Source organism: Ammospiza caudacuta, chromosome 1, assembly GCF_027887145.1.
Source record: "Ammospiza caudacuta isolate bAmmCau1 chromosome 1, bAmmCau1.pri, whole genome shotgun sequence".
Taxonomy (NCBI): domain Eukaryota; kingdom Metazoa; phylum Chordata; class Aves; order Passeriformes; family Passerellidae; genus Ammospiza; species Ammospiza caudacuta.
Window position 1 is genome coordinate 39699726 of NC_080593.1, and position 16840 is coordinate 39716565.

Here is a 16840-nt window from a genome sequence, read left to right on the forward strand (position 1 = left end):
AGTGCAGAGTGTATAAATCTCTCATCTAGGTAAGGTCTGGCAGCCACTTTGGCATTTTATGTAGGACTTCAGTGTTAAGAGCTCATGTGGGAAGGACAGATTAGTGCTGAGGCTGGAATAAGGGTCACCTTCCCCTCCAGCCTCCTGCCAGCCCAGGGGCAGGGGATAATCCTTTCTGCAGCACTGAGGATCCAAGAGGATCTGGGATGTGGAAGCTGTGTGTGCTGGTCACACGAGCACAGCTCTGGTGCCTGGACACTACCAGCAGCTGCGGATCAAACAGCAGGGCTCCCTCAACAACCTGAGACACTTGAAGCAGAGACCAGAAGTCAAAAAACAACAGAGCCCTTTTTCTAAGTGCTGAGTCCAAGGGGAGCCTATAGGCTAAAAGCCTATGCCACACTGCTTTTTTTGATAGTAACAATCTAGTACATGTGGAAGATTGCCCCCAGTCCTGCTTTTGTGCCTGGTTCTGCATGCTGTCAGTCATGAGGCATGGCATGCTTGCACTACAGAGCACACAGATTGCTTTTATAACTATAGAGTTTTTAATTTAATTCTCTAAGTGAGAGGTGAGAAGTGAGTGTTTCTAACCAATGTGGATTCCATTGGATTTTGTGAGCCTTGCATTTGTGTACTGACAGGGATGGTGGATGGAAGAAAGTGTTCTGCACGAGCAGCCCCCAAGTGCCTTTGGTTACACAATCATTCAGACTGTTTTAAAAGATTTCATTTGTTGCTAAAAAGTGCAAAAAATTATAGGAGTGTAACATAAAAGAGACCTTACAGAGATATAGTAAAAATAAAAACCTGTTCAGGCATTTGGCTTCTGTATCTGGCTCCTGTCACTCTTGAGGACTGCCGCCTGCATTTCCCAGAGGGAAGGGTTACATGGTGATTTTTTTCTGCTACCATTGTGTATTTTTAGCTATTAAAATGGTTTTGGAGAAGCATTTTCAATTATTTTTTATATCCATCTGCTGTTTAAAAAGTGGCCCTTTAATTGCATAATTAATAGAAGTCTACTTAAAATAATGGGAGAATAGCCCCTGTGTTAAATTCCCTGGGTCATTTGGCTTAACAGTTGCATTTGGTGGGCAGTGACAAGTACAGTTCTACCAATGATGAGAATCAGCAAGCTGTTTAAATGTAATGGATTCCAAAAGTCTATCATAAACAGATCTGTTTTATTACTGTCATCCAGGTAAGAGAGAGTGCCTGAGTAATTTCTCTGGAATGTCATACTTTATAGTATAATTGAGTGTAACTATACTGCTTGTCCCTTGAGAGTGGTATTATTTGTAAGTCTACAGCTGTGTTACATCCAGCCTTGTGATAAAGGGAGGATAAAACACAAAACAACTTTGGCTCTGCAGACCCTTGCTGCAGATTCTCCTGGGTTGCTCTTGGCTAGCTGGAAGTGAAGAGGTTCCACATCTTGACAGCCTTTTGTTCTTTGTAAGTGCTGGTCTTAGAAGTTACACAGCTATTGTTCAGTGCCATTGAAGAGGAATATATACATATATAGAAATGTGTGTATCTCCTGATACTGGGACTGAGCAGGGACATGTGCTGTGGTCCTCAGTGAACTCGCTGGAGCTGGAGTGCATTGCTGCTTTTACTAAAGAGGCATCACGAGTGCTCCTGATTAGGGCAGAGTGCCCCTGTGAGCCTTATTTCCTTTGTAAAGTGGATTTTAAAGACAGTAGGGATTCTGCTGCTGTGTATGTTTCTACGAGTACCTCATCCCATATTGTTAATGTGGATACAGAGCAGCCTGCAATGAAAAAACAAAAATGATGGAAAAAATGGGATCAATTTATGTGGCAAAAATAGCTGTTTAATTGGATTTCATAGCAAGGTTGGGCTTTTCCACTGATAAAGATGCCACTAGGGTGCATTACAGTATTGTTCCACCATATGTGCACTGGTGCATAGGCCTGAAAAACATGTGAGACTGCTCCTGGAAAAGACACCCAAAAACCTGCTTCAGTAAAATATTCAGGAAAAGTCATAGCGTCTGCATCTTTTTCACAGCATGGATAGAGGAGATCTCCAGGCAAATCTAATAAGAATTTTTATTTCTGTTGTGCATTTTTTTTTAACCCTGTGTTTTATTGTTCAACCTATACATAGATATTGAGTCAGTTTGGGTTTTTGAATACTGAGAAATGCTGCTAAAAATCCAGCTCTTTCCTGTGACACTTGTGTTGGCATTCATTAACAGAAAGAATGTTAAAACTCTTTCCATTTGTAGCATCTCAGAGGTAATGTGCAAACCACATTAGCTTCAATGCTGAGGGATCTGGCACCTGGCAAATAAAACACCTGGTTATTTTGTATTTTATTAACTGCCCCTTCTCTTCAGTTTGCATAATAGAGAGTTAGATTTACATTAGTTACGACGGCTGTGCATTACTCCTAATAGAAGACACGTCAAACTTCCCGTTGCTGGCACTGCAGCATGATAAAGTAACCTCATATGATACTGATGAAGATTTCGTTCACACTTGCTGGTTTCATGCAACGTCTTTTTTTCCAGATGGATACCCTATTGTAAAATGATTTCCTGCTTTAGGCTCTGCTTTGTGTAGCTCTCTGCTATGCCATCTTTCTATGGACTGGATAAACTGCCTATTAAATTTAATTACAGCCTGAATGACTGCACATCTTGATCTTATTTTTCCTCCAATGTACTGTATTTCACCAAGGTCCTTGAGGATGAAATAAAATAAATCTGAGGGATGCATACTCCAGTAGCTGAGAGAAATGTTTCAAAGGGCATTACAATCACTGTTAACTCATTAGTTTTGGACCATTTTGAAGGCAATACTTTAGGTTTAGCATTATGGAGATATTTTCTTTTGTCATTTAAAAAAACCCAAAAGAAAATAGAGGAAGTTTCCAGAATAAAAATTCAAATAGAAATGATGAAGTGAATTAATTATCCCCTAAAGAGAAGGGTAGCAGGAAAGAGCATGCATGCTCTTTCAGACTGCTCAGCACAGTCAATGTTTATTTTTTCCAATTAGGGCCTAATGTAAATATTCCTGGCTCAAATCTCCACGCTGTTCCCAGTGAGGGTGAATGTCAGGCTGGTGGCGCCCTGGGGACCCATCAGGGCTTTCCCCTTCATGACTGATGGTAGTGGTGGTGTCTTGTGGAGGCAGTGCTGGGATGGGGTCCAGAGCATCACAGCCAAGCTGAGCTCACTCCACATTGCCCCACCAACCTCTTCCAGCCCTGTGTCCTTCCCGTGAACCAAAGAAAGCTGACAAGATAATGGCTTCAGTGGTTTTCTAAGAGGTGGATGTCCTCACCATCAGCAGTGGTGGTGGCAGGCTCATTGGAAATGTTTCCTCCACGAAAGTGTGATCTGTGTAATTTGAATGCTTTTTGATGGCTATTTAATCTGCCATGTCTGTTAGACTTTTAGGTTGAGACTCTGCTCATTTAAGTTTAATTTTAAAGTTAATTTAACATTTTAACTTCAACCAGCTGGGACTGAGGCGGCTGATCACATGGGCTTCCTCTGCAGCTGGGGAGGAAGCCACTGCCTGAGCATATTTTTATAGGTAAAATTCCTCCTGCAGTGAAGAGGAGATCACCCAGATGCTGAAGGCAGCTGCAATGCACTCTGAACTTGGTGCCTTATGAAACAGGGGGCTGGGGGACACCATCACACTGGCTGCATCCTAAATATCAAATGCTGACAATACACTGCATGTGAGGGCAGAAGGAGATTTGGGTACTTCAGAGCTCTGTCATTACCTGTTTCTTGTCACTCTGCTGGAGTCCTGTATGGATTGGAATGGACTCACCAGATCTGCTCATGACAACCAGCCTTTGTGGGCTGGCATCAACTGGGTCACAGCAGATTTTGAGTCAGACTGTTCTTGGCTGACATGTTCAGCTTTTTCAAGGGTTAAGTGGTTGTTCCAAATATATAAAAATGTGAGTTTGATCACAAACTTAACACAAGTTTCCTATGCACTCTAGAAAATGATGGAGACTTTGAGGTAGGTGAATATAAACATTCCCTGAAAGATGCCACCAGAATGTCCTTGTTACACTTCCAGCAGAGGGGATGTATGTTGGATGCGCCATCAAATGAGCACGTAGCATTCATCAAGGCACATGGGATTTTCCTTAGCATTATGTAAATAAATGCTCTGTAAGTCATGGGAGACTGTAGCTTCAGAAAGCTGTGGCAGGGCCACAGAGCAGAGAAATTAAGCAGAACCAATTTTGTAAGACCTTAAGTATGTGAAACTATGTTCCAAATATTGTGCTGCTTTTTCCAGAGGAGGACCCAATATTCTTGTTCCACTGTTCATTTATATTTTCTGGGGTACAACTGTAAATTGTCTTTCTCAATGCACTTATTATATAATGGCAAGGAAGAATAATGAGGGTGGCATTTGGAAATGTTTAAGTTCATTTGTATTCCTTGTACAGATGGCCTCTGCAATCATAAGTAACAGAGAAGTATCCAAGGAATTTTCAGGCGATTAATCCAAGTTTAAAACCAGCATCATCCCGACAGCAAGCTGCAGAAAATGCCTGGAATGTTAATAGAAAGTACTTCTGGAAGGAAAACGTGGTAGTTGTTTCCTTCCCTTGAAAACCGATTGCTGAAAGGGACGTTGTTGATTTATGGTGCCTTCTGTCTGTCTGTCTGTCTTTCCAGAACTCCAGCGCAGATCATCGGGTTCGACTGGACCTTGGGCTTTGGGACAAATTCAGTGAACTTGCAACGAAGTGCATTATTAAAATAGTGGAATTTGCAAAGCGATTGCCAGGCTTTACAAGTTTGACCATTGCAGACCAAATAACTCTACTGAAAGCAGCCTGCCTGGATATACTGGTATGTATTTTTAACATCATTGTTCTCCTGCTAACGTGTTTTCTATTCTTCTTTTTACTGCAATTGACAGGAAGAGGGGGGAGAAATATGGCCCTGACCTTACTGTTGTAAAATTGAATTTACTGGTTAGTCTGGTGTGGTCAGAAGATGACTCCAGCACACCTACAGAGGTGTGTTTTGGGGGATGAGCATACTTTTCAAAATGAGTCCTTACACATTTTGGTATTGTGGCATGTGTAACTTTGGAAAATTTTCTTTACTGTTAACACTGAAGAGATATTTGTTTCTCCTTCATTGCTCCTTCATCCTTCCTTCCTTTATCCTGTGTATAAAGGATACCTAGAGGAACAGTCCACTGTATAATGGTTTAAGAATGTGCTGTACCTGTGCTCATGAGGGAATTTAAGGAATAAGACACAAGTCTTCACAATTAGTGTTTTTAAGGTTTTAGAGGGGAAGCTGGTGTGCCTGGAGCCTGTCAGATACAAGCCTCTGGCACTCATATCCCCCTGCTTTCTCCAGTGCTGCAGGAAGTGGCCGATGTAATGGACTCACTGCAGGTTTTAGCTAAATGCAATTTAATTTTAAACAGGCAAACATGCAACCTGCAGGAGGGAACTGAGCAGGTGGGCTGGGAGTCTGTCTCCAGACCTTGCCTTGCCACTATGTCAAGGCAAAGCTGTCTTCCTTCCCTTTGTCTCTGGTTGTTTCTGTCATGCTGACCTTCAGAGGAGCCCTCTGGGATCTCAGCATTTCTTTTTCAAGACCTCAGAGGTCTTCAGGCTTTTAGTGGCAAATATGCTTGGTATTACTGGTTGTAGCAATAACTTGCAGTAAAACAGTAGGTTCAATGTAAACATATTTTAAATGTTTCATTCTGAGCACAAACCTTCAGGTCCTCATGAAGCCAAGCTTGGCTAGTCTAGAAGCATCTTGTGGGATGGCTACTGTAGATATATTTTTTGTCATGACACCGGAGTTTAAACTAGGGAAGCTGAAGTTGAAGTAATTAATCTTGGAATTTCTAAAAGTGCATTGCTTCAAACAGGATCATGTTGAGGGGGACATTAACTGCTGTGACCTTTTCCTCTTGTTTTGTCAAAAGCTGTTTGGAAGAATCGCATCAAGAGGACGTTGATGAAGGAGGAAGAGGGGTAGGAGAGGGGAAGGGGTTTCATTCTTTGGCCTATAGAAAAAGGGAAGGTTGAGGTTGCCCTGCCATGCTTGAGAGTCACCTCTTGTTGTTCCCTAATCCAGACACTCATTCAGAGTCAGCCTCTCATTGTTGCTGGGAGTGTCCCTCGGTGGGGCAGGGCCATTCGTTACCGATTGCACGCCTGTCATCACCAGCTCTGTCCCCAGCAGATTCTGTTACCTTCCCCTCACACCAGAGGCAGATGGTGATCAAAAAACTGCAGCATTGCCTCGAGTGTGTTCTGCCAGCAGCAGGGGATGGGAGCTGCTTTGTGCTGTGCTGCTGTAACCCATAACAAATAGTTAATACAGAAACTATCCATAAAGGATGGGGAGGAGCCAGGATATGGCAAGAACCTGTTCATCCAAAACTCTTACTCCTAAAACTTCCCCCCTCAAACTGCCACCTTGTTTGTTTGTGCCATGCCCTGGCTCCAGAGCTGCTGGATAACAAATACCCTAATTCTGTAATCCTGTGAGTTCCTGATGCTCTTTGTTGGAGTGGGCAGTGGCAGCTTGCCCCGGGAATGTGCACAGCCCCTGTGGCACAGGGTCCCTGCAGCAGCTCACTCAGTGCTGCCATTGCCAACACTGGCTAAAAAATTGAGGGGCCCCTTTTTGGTAGGGGTTTTATCTGAAGTGCCTCGATAAAGGCACTTTGATCAAAAAAAAGCCTAGTTGTCAGAGTAGAAAAAGAGAATGAAGCAGGTGATATAGTGACTTTATTTCAACTAATTAATGGATAGTAAAGTTGATTCTTTGATATGATTCATCACTTTTACTTTGTGGCCATTGGCAACCTTCAAGCTCTAGTTATAAACTTCATTGAGGCCTGTCATTCCAGATCACCTGCTCATTCTGTTTTTTATTTTTCACAAAGCCAGAGAAGGTGACACATCCAAGCGAGTGGGGCATAGTGAGCACCATAGAGTCTGCAGCTGGGAGGAGCTGAGGCTTTTCCAAAGCCAGGAACAGATACAGCACGGCTAATAGTCCTAACTTTCCTGTGTGACATTTACACAAACTTTATGTGACTATTTTATGTGCTGCTTAAAAAGAAAATGGGATAATTACCATTACCAAAATGGTACAGTAATGCGTAGTGTGCGCTGCCTGTGAAATGCTGTATCCATTAAAGCAGCATCACCTGCACATAATCAGAATTGCAGTGCTGCTCTCTATTTAAGCTGAACATCAGTACTGGAGCAGTTTTAATAGCACATATTCCCCCCCCCCCAACAAGCCAGTTGTCCTAGTTATGAGTGTTTTGCTTTGTGGTGCCTTGAGATGCAGAGCGAGCGCTGCTGCCCCTCCTGCTGCACCAAGCACCCAGTGGCTGCTGTGTGAGCTCTGCTGAGCAGAGCCATGAGCCTCAGCAGTGTGCCCTCATGATCCTGCTGCTCTGCCATGCCCTGGACGTGTTCCCAGAGCCACAGCACGTGGGAGGAGCAGTGTGGCGCTCCCAGGTTGGGTGGCCAGGCTTCCCTGCCAGCAGGACCCCTCCACTGCCCGCCTGCCCTTCAGCACCAGCTGTAGAGAGTCTTGAGCATTATTAGACCCTGCCAAGGTCTCTGCTCAATTGGTTCCTGTGGCTGTGGATACTTAAGCCCCTCTTAAACAGGCTGACAAGAGAAGTGGTGCCAGGAGCTCAGTAAACTCCGATGGGTATGGGCCAAAGAATTGTTTTATGTACAAACAAACACTAACTCTGGAAAGGAAAAAACATCAAGCTTCCTGAAGCAGCTCGAGGCGCCAAATGAGGATAGTGGAATTTATATCTTGTCTGGTGCCAAAAGTTGTAGGGATAAATATTACTAAATTTCAGTCAATAACACTTGTAAAAGTGAGTGCTTCTGTCTGCTGGTACACTGGCCCAGCAGCAGCCAAGCATCCCCAGCCTTGCTGGCAAGACAAATGTGGAAAGAATCCAGAGTCCAGTCTATCTTAAATCTAATGGATAAAAGCCTGAGAAGCCCTTGAATGCTAATTCTTAATGATGTAATTTTTGTTTTCTCTTGCAAGCCCTGTGTGTTAGTGCCAGGCAGGAATTGGTGTGTGCAGAACAAGCTGTGCTGACGGGGTTTGGCAGTGCCATGAGGCATCATTGCTTCAGAGTCACCTGCCCGTGTTTCTCCTCTCAAGGAACTGCTCCAGCCAGCTGAGGCAGCTAGTGTCTAACAAAAGGATTTCTTAAAAAATAGGCCCAGCTTTCCCTACCTAATCTGTTTAAAATGAGTAACAGTTCTGTGGTAGGAGCAACGTCATAAATGCAACTTTCTGGCTGACTTTGGTTTTGTGCCTCTGGTAGGGTTTTTGTTTTGCACTTTATAACAGGCTCATAAGAATCCCTAATGCTTAAATATATAAATATTCCTTAAAACAAAGAGCCCTTTAATAATGAGGGAAAACTGTATTTATGGCTGTAAGTGGCATTTAAGAGCAGAGTGACAACTAAAATACTTGGCTTGGTTGCAAAATCTAAACAACATTGAGGACATTGGGAGTTCAGTTTAAAATGGAGAAAGATATCGTGATTTCTTATTTTGAAGTGCTGATGTTTCCCATATGTTCTTCAGTGAATATGAGCTTGAAATCAGCTTTACTTTGACACTGGAAATTTGCCCAAGAACAGTTTAGCAACAATCAGCAATATCCATGGCGTTTCACAGATCCTGATGAAGGACAGAAATTTTAAAAAAAGAAAAAAATAAGTAAAACACCATTTCAAATGATCTGTCTTGGAGTTTAATAATAGCGTGTTGTGGGATAATGTCAAAGGAATGCAGAGGAAACCTGAGAGCTGATTGCTGCAGTCAAGTTAAGTGCACTGCTGAAAACACATAGTTGATCTTCAGCTGTGCCAGTGCCCAGCGGAGCTGCTGCAGGCTCCCCCAGCTGATGGCTGCAGCAGCACTTGGGATCCAAAGGCCTGAAGGCTGCCCTCAACTAAAACCTGTCCTACCTGCTGCCTAAGCCTGAAGTAGCTCAATTTTATTACAAATTTTGCAGGGCCCCTGCAGGTCCCTTTCTGTGCATGCCCACAGGGCTGGCTTGAGGCTGAGTAACCTCACCCAAATTTGTTCCCAGCGAGGATTCAGCCTGGAAGTTCTTCCTCTGTTTTAGCCCTGGGGTAACAGCTAACAGCAGGATAGGAGTGCTCTTTGCTGAGCACTCCTGTCCTGCAGCCCCAAACACATGGGGCTTGTGGCACTGGGAAACAAGGACAGGGAGCTCTGCTGCGAGGGAGCCAGAGCCTGGTGCATGGTGGCAGGTGTGTGTTCAGCCTCTGGGCTGCTGGGGAGATCGCTCCAGGACAGCCCAGTCCCTCTGTGGCAGCTGGTGTCCAGACCTGCCCTCTGAGGGAGGATCTGGGGGATCCAGATCTTCCAGCCCTGCTTGGGCAGCTGCCGGGGAAGCTGCAGGCAGCCTGGGGAACACTCCATGGCATTGCCCAGTCAAGCTCCCAGTCCTGCTCTGCTCTTTTGTTGGGAAGGGAGTCCTGAGGCTCTGGAGGGAGGAACTGCTTGCTAAGGCTTACCAATTGAAATAGCACTGGAGTCAAAGGGGCTGCCTTTCGGCCTGGCTGAGCTAAGGGAAAAGCAGTACCAGGTAAGGAGTACAGAGCCTTGTTCCTCCCAAAGCTGGATACCTGGCCTTCTTCAGCCATGCACCCTTACTGGAAGGCAGCTACTGTCTGTGCAGGCCTCAGGTGGGAAGAGCTGCCCTCCAGTTCCTCCTGCATGCCATTAGAGAAGTGAACTGAGCAGCTCTTGGGTGTCACAGTAATATGTAGCTTTGGAATCTTTGTTTTCTGGAACACCAGATATTCTCCATGTTTCTCCTGCTTTCTGTACAATCTTTTAATGATTTAAAAGAGCAGCTCACTGTGAACTTCAGGGGAGAGCATGGCCCGTGGTTACTGGCAGTTCTGAATGTGGTAAAGATGCTGCCTCTTACTTACAGGGTGCTGTACTTCATAATGTTAATTTTTTCTAATGATCCTGAACAATACATTGGCTACTACGTAAAACCTAGCAACTAGCAGCCTTTTAAGATGGCATATATTATGGGAAATTTGTGGTCACTGAGGAATTGATGTGCTGTGTGCTTGTATTTGTGACTCTTGGTCATTGATTTAAGTATTTTCAAGAACTTACTCTAATTCGGGGGTAAGGCAACAATGTCAAACATTCCTGTCCAACCATACAAAGTTTCACTGCTTCAAGGTATACCCAGAATGTGAGATAAGAGTATGGCTGAGACAGAAAATAGTTGAAGATCCATCTGCAGAAATACACCTTATTAAGTCTCTTACCAAGGAACTGAAGAAGAGAAATGAAAGCTTCCCTTTAGGTATCCTACAGACTGTGTTCTCATTCTCCTCCCTATTTATTTGGAGCAGTGTTGCCAGGCAGAGATGAAAGTGGGAGAACCAAGCCCAGACTGGTCAGCTGCCATGTGCTGGGGCCTCTGACTCAGAGCCTCAGAAGCTATAGGAGTAATTAAATTCTCCCAGTGCTCTCTTATATTCATGTAAATCTTTTTTGTTGTATCTTTAAAACCAAGTAGGATGGGAAATAAATACAGTCAAGCCCTGAAAAAACACAGCTGTAGTCTTAGCTCAGCTAATCAGCCTGACTTGGGCAGGCTTTCAGTTCAGTTTAGTTTCGGCACAAGCCCTCTCCCACCTCAGATTATTTTAAACATTAAGCACTGATATACATAACAGAAATATGTCAACATGATGGACGCCTCTTTTATTAGGTGCTTACAGCCGTGTTCATTAATTGCAGCTGTACAAATGATCCTGTGCCGCCACAGAGGGTGGCACACCACAGAGGGTGGCACAAGTGGTGGCACACACCCTGGCTGTGCTCTGGGAGGGAAGCGTCTGCGCACACGCTCCCTCGCTGGCCCTGCTGCCACCTCTGCTGCTGTGACAGCGCTGCCCTTACCCCGGAGGCGTTTGCTAACAAAATGTGGAGCATCCTCGGTGTTTTATTCATGTGTTTTGCATTCCTCCGTGCCCGGTTAGAGGTGTGAATCCCCGTCCTCCCCTCGAAGGCTCTTTCATCCGGGGTCAGCACTGGGTGGCAGTCGGCACACAAGGGAACTGGCCAAAGCCAACAGTGCCTGGGCGTGCTCAGGAACGAGCGGCGCTGTCGGCGGCTCTGCGCCAGGCAGGCAGGGGCTGCCACCGCTGGGGCTCCGCAGGGGGAAGCGCCAGAGCCTGCAGGAAGGCTGGCAGCCAACAGGCTGGTGGGGAGGTTTGGTGTTACAGCACACAGAAGTAACAACCTCTGTAAAAGAAGAAAAGCTGGGCCAACTCCTCAGACCACTGGCCGGGCAGCCAGGAGCCGTGCGTGCTGCTGTTTGGAGGTGCAGAGTTTGATATTCTGCTGGGGGCGAGCTCCCAGGCTGACAAGGCAAGCAAGGCTCCAAGGAAACCCTACCTGTAGCTGCTGGGGAGATGGAGGGCTGTGTCCCCATAGCAGTGTTTGCCCATCTGCTCTTGCAGAAGAGGGGAGGGCAGCCCAAAATTCTGCCTCTTCAGCAGCTCACAGCTGTCCACGCTCACTCCCACAAGCTTCCGCTCCCACAGCATTGTCCTTGTCAAAGATACAACCCAGGGAAGTGCTGCTGTGCAAAAACAATCCCCAAAATCAGTGAGATATGCCTTTGTTCAAAGAGGTGAGATGCTCTCGGGATCTCGTGGGATCAGATCAGCAGTTCATCAGATCAGCCACATTTTATAGTTAGGTGCAGGTGGCAGACTAATGAAAGAACTGGTTTTGTGGATATCACTGGTGGTGACCTGAGTGGTGAGAGTTGCTCCAAAGTTTTGATCATTTCATAACTAGGGGGAAATTTCTGTCCTTGGGTTTGTGTTACAAGGAATACACATGGTCAGTAGAGTATATTTGTGTTGTACCTGAGAGTTTTTGTGCAGCTAGAACCGCACAAACTGGAATTTTTCAGATTGTTCTGACGTGTCCAAGTACTGACGCTTCACTGTCATTTGCCACACTGAGAAAATGCAACAAACCTCTCATGGATTAAATTCTTCAGATTCCATTTTTCTGTTTTTTCCACAGATCCTTAGAATTTGCACAAGATACACACCAGAACAAGACACCATGACCTTTTCAGATGGCCTTACCCTAAACAGAACTCAGATGCACAACGCCGGATTTGGCCCACTGACTGATCTCGTGTTCACATTTGCCAACCAGCTCCTGCCTTTGGAAATGGATGATACAGAAACAGGTCTCCTTAGTGCCATCTGCCTCATCTGTGGAGGTATTGTACTGCATGAACTCTAGTGCATTTCAAAAGGACACACATGATCATGTCTTCATTTATGTTCTACTTGTTTTGCTTTCCTTTACTTTAACATATTATATATATATTTGTAACAATATTATATGTATTATATAAGCCACTTAATGCTAAAGGTTTGTTTTCCACTGGTGATAGTTACTGGTTTTATTATTGATAATTTGAAAAAAAAGTACTGAAATCATTCTGTCAAGCAACTAGTCCTATTGTTTGCCTGACAAAAGGCATTGAGATACCTCAAAGAATGGTTGGAGTTGGGAGGGACCTCTGGAGATGGGGTCCTGCTGTGTTTTTGCTAAGCAGTGTATGGGTACCTGCATGAGTGAGCTTTCTTACAGCAAGATGCCCAATTACACAGCTTTTACTCATAAATATAATTGCATGCATCTGCATTGGTTTCAGTCACATGGAAGCCATTGGTGATAACCTTCTTTAGCAAAAAAATGTGTTATACTTCCAAACTGGAGCTGAAAGGAACTCAAAAGGCTGATTGTCAATTACAATCATAGGCTTAAAATACAAAAAGTGAATTCTGAGATAATTTCCAAAATACTCTGTAAATTTCTGTTGGTTTAATGACTTGGTCTCTCTTCTCCTTGACAAAATCTGGATTAGCAGTAGAAACACACCTTGTTTAGCTGGCCCATGTTGTTGAAACACAAACTGGGTGCTACAAGTGAGTGTTTGAAACACAAGAGTCAATCTTTGTTGGCAGTGGCCCTTTAGTGCAAAATCATTCCGATTTTATGTGTCTCTAACCCTAACCCATTGAAAGCATTGATGGGCTCCTAGATGTCAGTGATGTGTGACTCCTGTGTCCCGGTGCAGAGGGTGGCATCTGTTGTCATCCAAGCCAGCACTGCCATCTGCTGATTCCTGATGGTAACTCACTTTCCTGTAGTAGTGGTAACGAAAAATAGCTGTAACCTCTATGAGTACCTGGGTTGCCTATCAATGACATATATAAAATCAGTTCCAAAATATTGTTTGCAGCAAGGTGTTTTCCCCTTGAAGAGGGAGGTACAAGAGCAAACTGGTAATTCTTGACCACCCACATGACAAACCCTTCCAGTCACCAAGGAAAGAAATTAATCCATGTTTCAGAAAGTTGTGGTTTATCCTCTTCCTACGGAATGCTCACTACAGAGTGTGCATTGTTTAGTGGAGAACAAAATTAATGGAGTTCTAATCAAGAACATGGAGGAGATTCTGTGATTTGGAGTTTATTTTAAAAAATAAATATTTAAAATCATAAGAGTGATATGATACTTTTCTACAGATCGCCAGGACCTTGAAGAACCAATGAAAGTGGATAAGCTTCAGGAACCCTTGCTTGAAGCACTGAAAATTTACATCCGAAAGAGACGACCCAACAAGCCTCATATGTTCCCAAAGATCTTAATGAAAATCACAGATCTTCGTAGCATCAGTGCAAAAGGTACAGTCTCTCCCAACAACTCAGCAGGAGTGGCAGTGTTGTCTTTCAGAGGAACTGGCCTAGACACCTGGGTTGTTATTTTTTTAACACATCTAAGAAAGGTCCTTGTGATCTGATTCTTCCCAGCTTCTTTACATAGTTCCTGCCTTGAAATTGGTTTTGCTTTAAGCATGCATGGTGCTCCATTCTCCATGCAACTGACAGTGAAAAAGATGTTGTAAGTGCAAGTAGTAGCAAATCATTAGCACAAAGTCTTTGTTAGTCATTTCAGGACAAGATAAAACCTTTGTTAATGTTTACAAGGGGGTTCAGATCAACATGTGCTCTGTATCGCCAATGGCTTTTTAAAAAGTCTGGTTACAGACTGCAGAAAACCCATGTGCTACCAAAATTCCCCTAAACTGTGGTCTGATGTACTGGAGATTTAGAACTGATTTGATCCAGCATTTTGGAGATTCAGCCCCTCTAATCCAAACTAACCATATCTAAACACAGATCAGTTTTATCATTTTATGCAGTTTTGTATGTGCTGGATTGATCCTGTGCAATTCACAGTCTAAGCATTGTCATGCATTCTCTAAAGCACAGGTGTAGCTGAAATGCTTTCATTTGATCAGAACAAGTCTGAAATACCAGTCTGAAAATAGAGTCTAAAGTGCAAGATTCTTATTCTTATTGTTATGGTGGCTGATGCAGTTTCACCTTCTTACTCTGCTTACTCAGCACAGATTTGCTACCCCTGATAGATGAGCAGGCACAAGAGCTTGTATGTACAGGTTCCTGTGTAGGTTGGATCTGTGCTTTTGGGAAGATTACTGACTTCATTTTACATGGTTTGGGGAAAGAGTCCGGGGAAGAATCCCCAGTACTTCATTCACTCAACTAAACATGCTTGTTTTAAATTTAAACCTTAACTGCTCCACTTCAAACTACATAAATCCAAGTTAAAAGATTAAGTTAGAGATATCTTTATAAAAAGGAGTGAGCAATTTAATTGGATTGATTAGAACCAAAAGAAGTAACATGGAAGGGAAACACCAGAGCTAGAAGCAAATGTATCCTAAAAAGGAATTTTACCAGGTTATCTAAAGCTTGCAGTTTACCCTCAAGTAAAACAAGCTCCATCCAACTGAATCTACAAAATAAACTTAGAGTGTTATTGAGCTATAAAGCATTTAGGGGAGCCCTTTTGTTCCACTGTTTATACTTGTGGGAAATCCATTTCCATTTCCCTCCTTCTTTACCAGAGCCTTCCTGCTCCTCAAGAACACAACTCCTTATATTTCATTCACAAGAAAGGCTTCTTTTCATTCTGACATAAGTATTTAACTCTAATTATATCATTAATGTTTCATAGTAGAACTAAATCATACCAAGGGATGGTGGTGTCCTGGGGGGCTGGGGATGTCTTGAGTTTCGTTTTAAAAGATGTACGTGAGACGATAATGACTTGGGGTGGTACCTGATCCCTGAAAGCAAACACCAAAGAAAGCATTAATCTGAAACACTGAGAGTGTCTGCTTTGGCATTAGAGGTATTCCAGCCAAAGGGTGAAGTGTTTGTGGGACTGAAGCAAGACAATTCCTGAGTTCTTCTCATCTTCTGAGTTCTCTTATTCCCTGATTAAGTTGGAAGTTTGCCAAACCTGAAAAATTTCTCTGGCTCTGCACTGAATGACCACGCAAACGCTTCACTGCACCTGATGTAACAGTGGAATGCAGATGTTTAACATGGCCAAATTGAGTTCATCACCACAGCTCTGACAATAGCTGGTTTTTGGAGAACCTCTCTGCATCATTCTGCATTAATATCTTTCTCATTACAGTTATTTAAGAGACTCTTAAGTCAGCATCCACTTGCAAAGTCAATCATTGCCTTTGTAGATGATTTTTTTGATGCTCCTCATGTGAGGCATAAACACTTAAATGCTCCTTTCCAGCCTGGAGTGTGAAGTGCTCTCTCCAGCATCTCCACTGCAGCAGCATGGAGAAGCTGAGTATTTCTTTCCAAAGGATTGCTCTTCTGGAATGGTTTTTCAACAAACTATTTTCTCTGGGTTGTTTTTTTTTTTTTGGGGGGGGGGGGGGTGTTTTGTTTGTTTGTTTGTTTTTGTTCTTCTTGTTGTTTAAAAAACAAGGTTCCTTTGCCATTGGACTCCAATTCTAAGATGATCAGGAATCCTGAGCAACAGGAATGCTGAGGTTTATGTCTATAAATTGCTTGATGCAGAATTCCCTCAGTGCTGCCTGCCCAGTGTCCAGCAGGGCCTTGGCTGCTGTGTCCCTGCCTGCTGACCACACACTGAGACTTGGTGCTGGGCTTTCTCTCCTCCCTAAACCAGTTGTTGTGGCTCCCAGCCTGAGTGGTCAGGACTGGTGCAGTAATTTTGTTTAATCCCGCACGCCCTCACCTGCAGAGCCCCCTCTGCCTGGTCCTTGTGACAAGCCCAGCTCAAAGAGCCTCAGCCAAGGCAGAGCTGAGCACTACTCAAGGCTCCTGCTCACTCTGGGAGCTCATTAGCACAAGACAGGATGCCTGAATACAGAAGGCAGCCTTCCCCCCACAAAAAAAACCTTTTTGCTTGAATGTGTTCTTTTATAAAGTAATTGTTTGTTAAATTCTGCATCTTATTTCACAGTTTTCTCTGTGGGAAGGAAACATTTTGACTTAGATCACTGCAGTTCTCTTGCAGGATTCACCTCACCTATTTAACATAGACAGAATTTTTGTCATTCTTTGCAGAACCAGTACAGTATAAAGACTAAATGTTATTTCAGTTTAAAAAGACATCAACATGATCACAGCCTAATTTAATTTGTCAGTATAATTTAATGCCATTTTGGGCCCTTCTTTAAAAATAGGCAGCTCATCCAATTTACCTATATTGACATATCAATTGCTATGTGATAGATTTGAATTAATTTGTTAAGGAGTACTCACCTAGCTCCCTCTTGAACTGCATGAAGCAGATCACTCACACACCTTTGTGTGCGAGAAGTATA

The 16840-nt window shown here is 43.7% G+C and overlaps 1 protein-coding gene across 5 annotated transcripts in view; it reads left to right on the plus strand.

Moving 5' to 3' along the window:
• Window positions 1–16840, plus strand: part of RARB (retinoic acid receptor beta) — a 191364-nt gene that overhangs the window by 172934 nt on the left and 1590 nt on the right. For all 5 annotated transcript variants that reach the window (XM_058816269.1, XM_058816298.1, XM_058816275.1 and 2 more), the window contains 3 exons: window positions 4691–4867; window positions 12157–12361; window positions 13680–13838. In XM_058816269.1, coding sequence (XP_058672252.1) covers window positions 4691–4867; window positions 12157–12361; window positions 13680–13838 — 541 coding nt within the window. The remainder of the gene's footprint in view (window positions 1–4690; window positions 4868–12156; window positions 12362–13679; window positions 13839–16840) is intronic.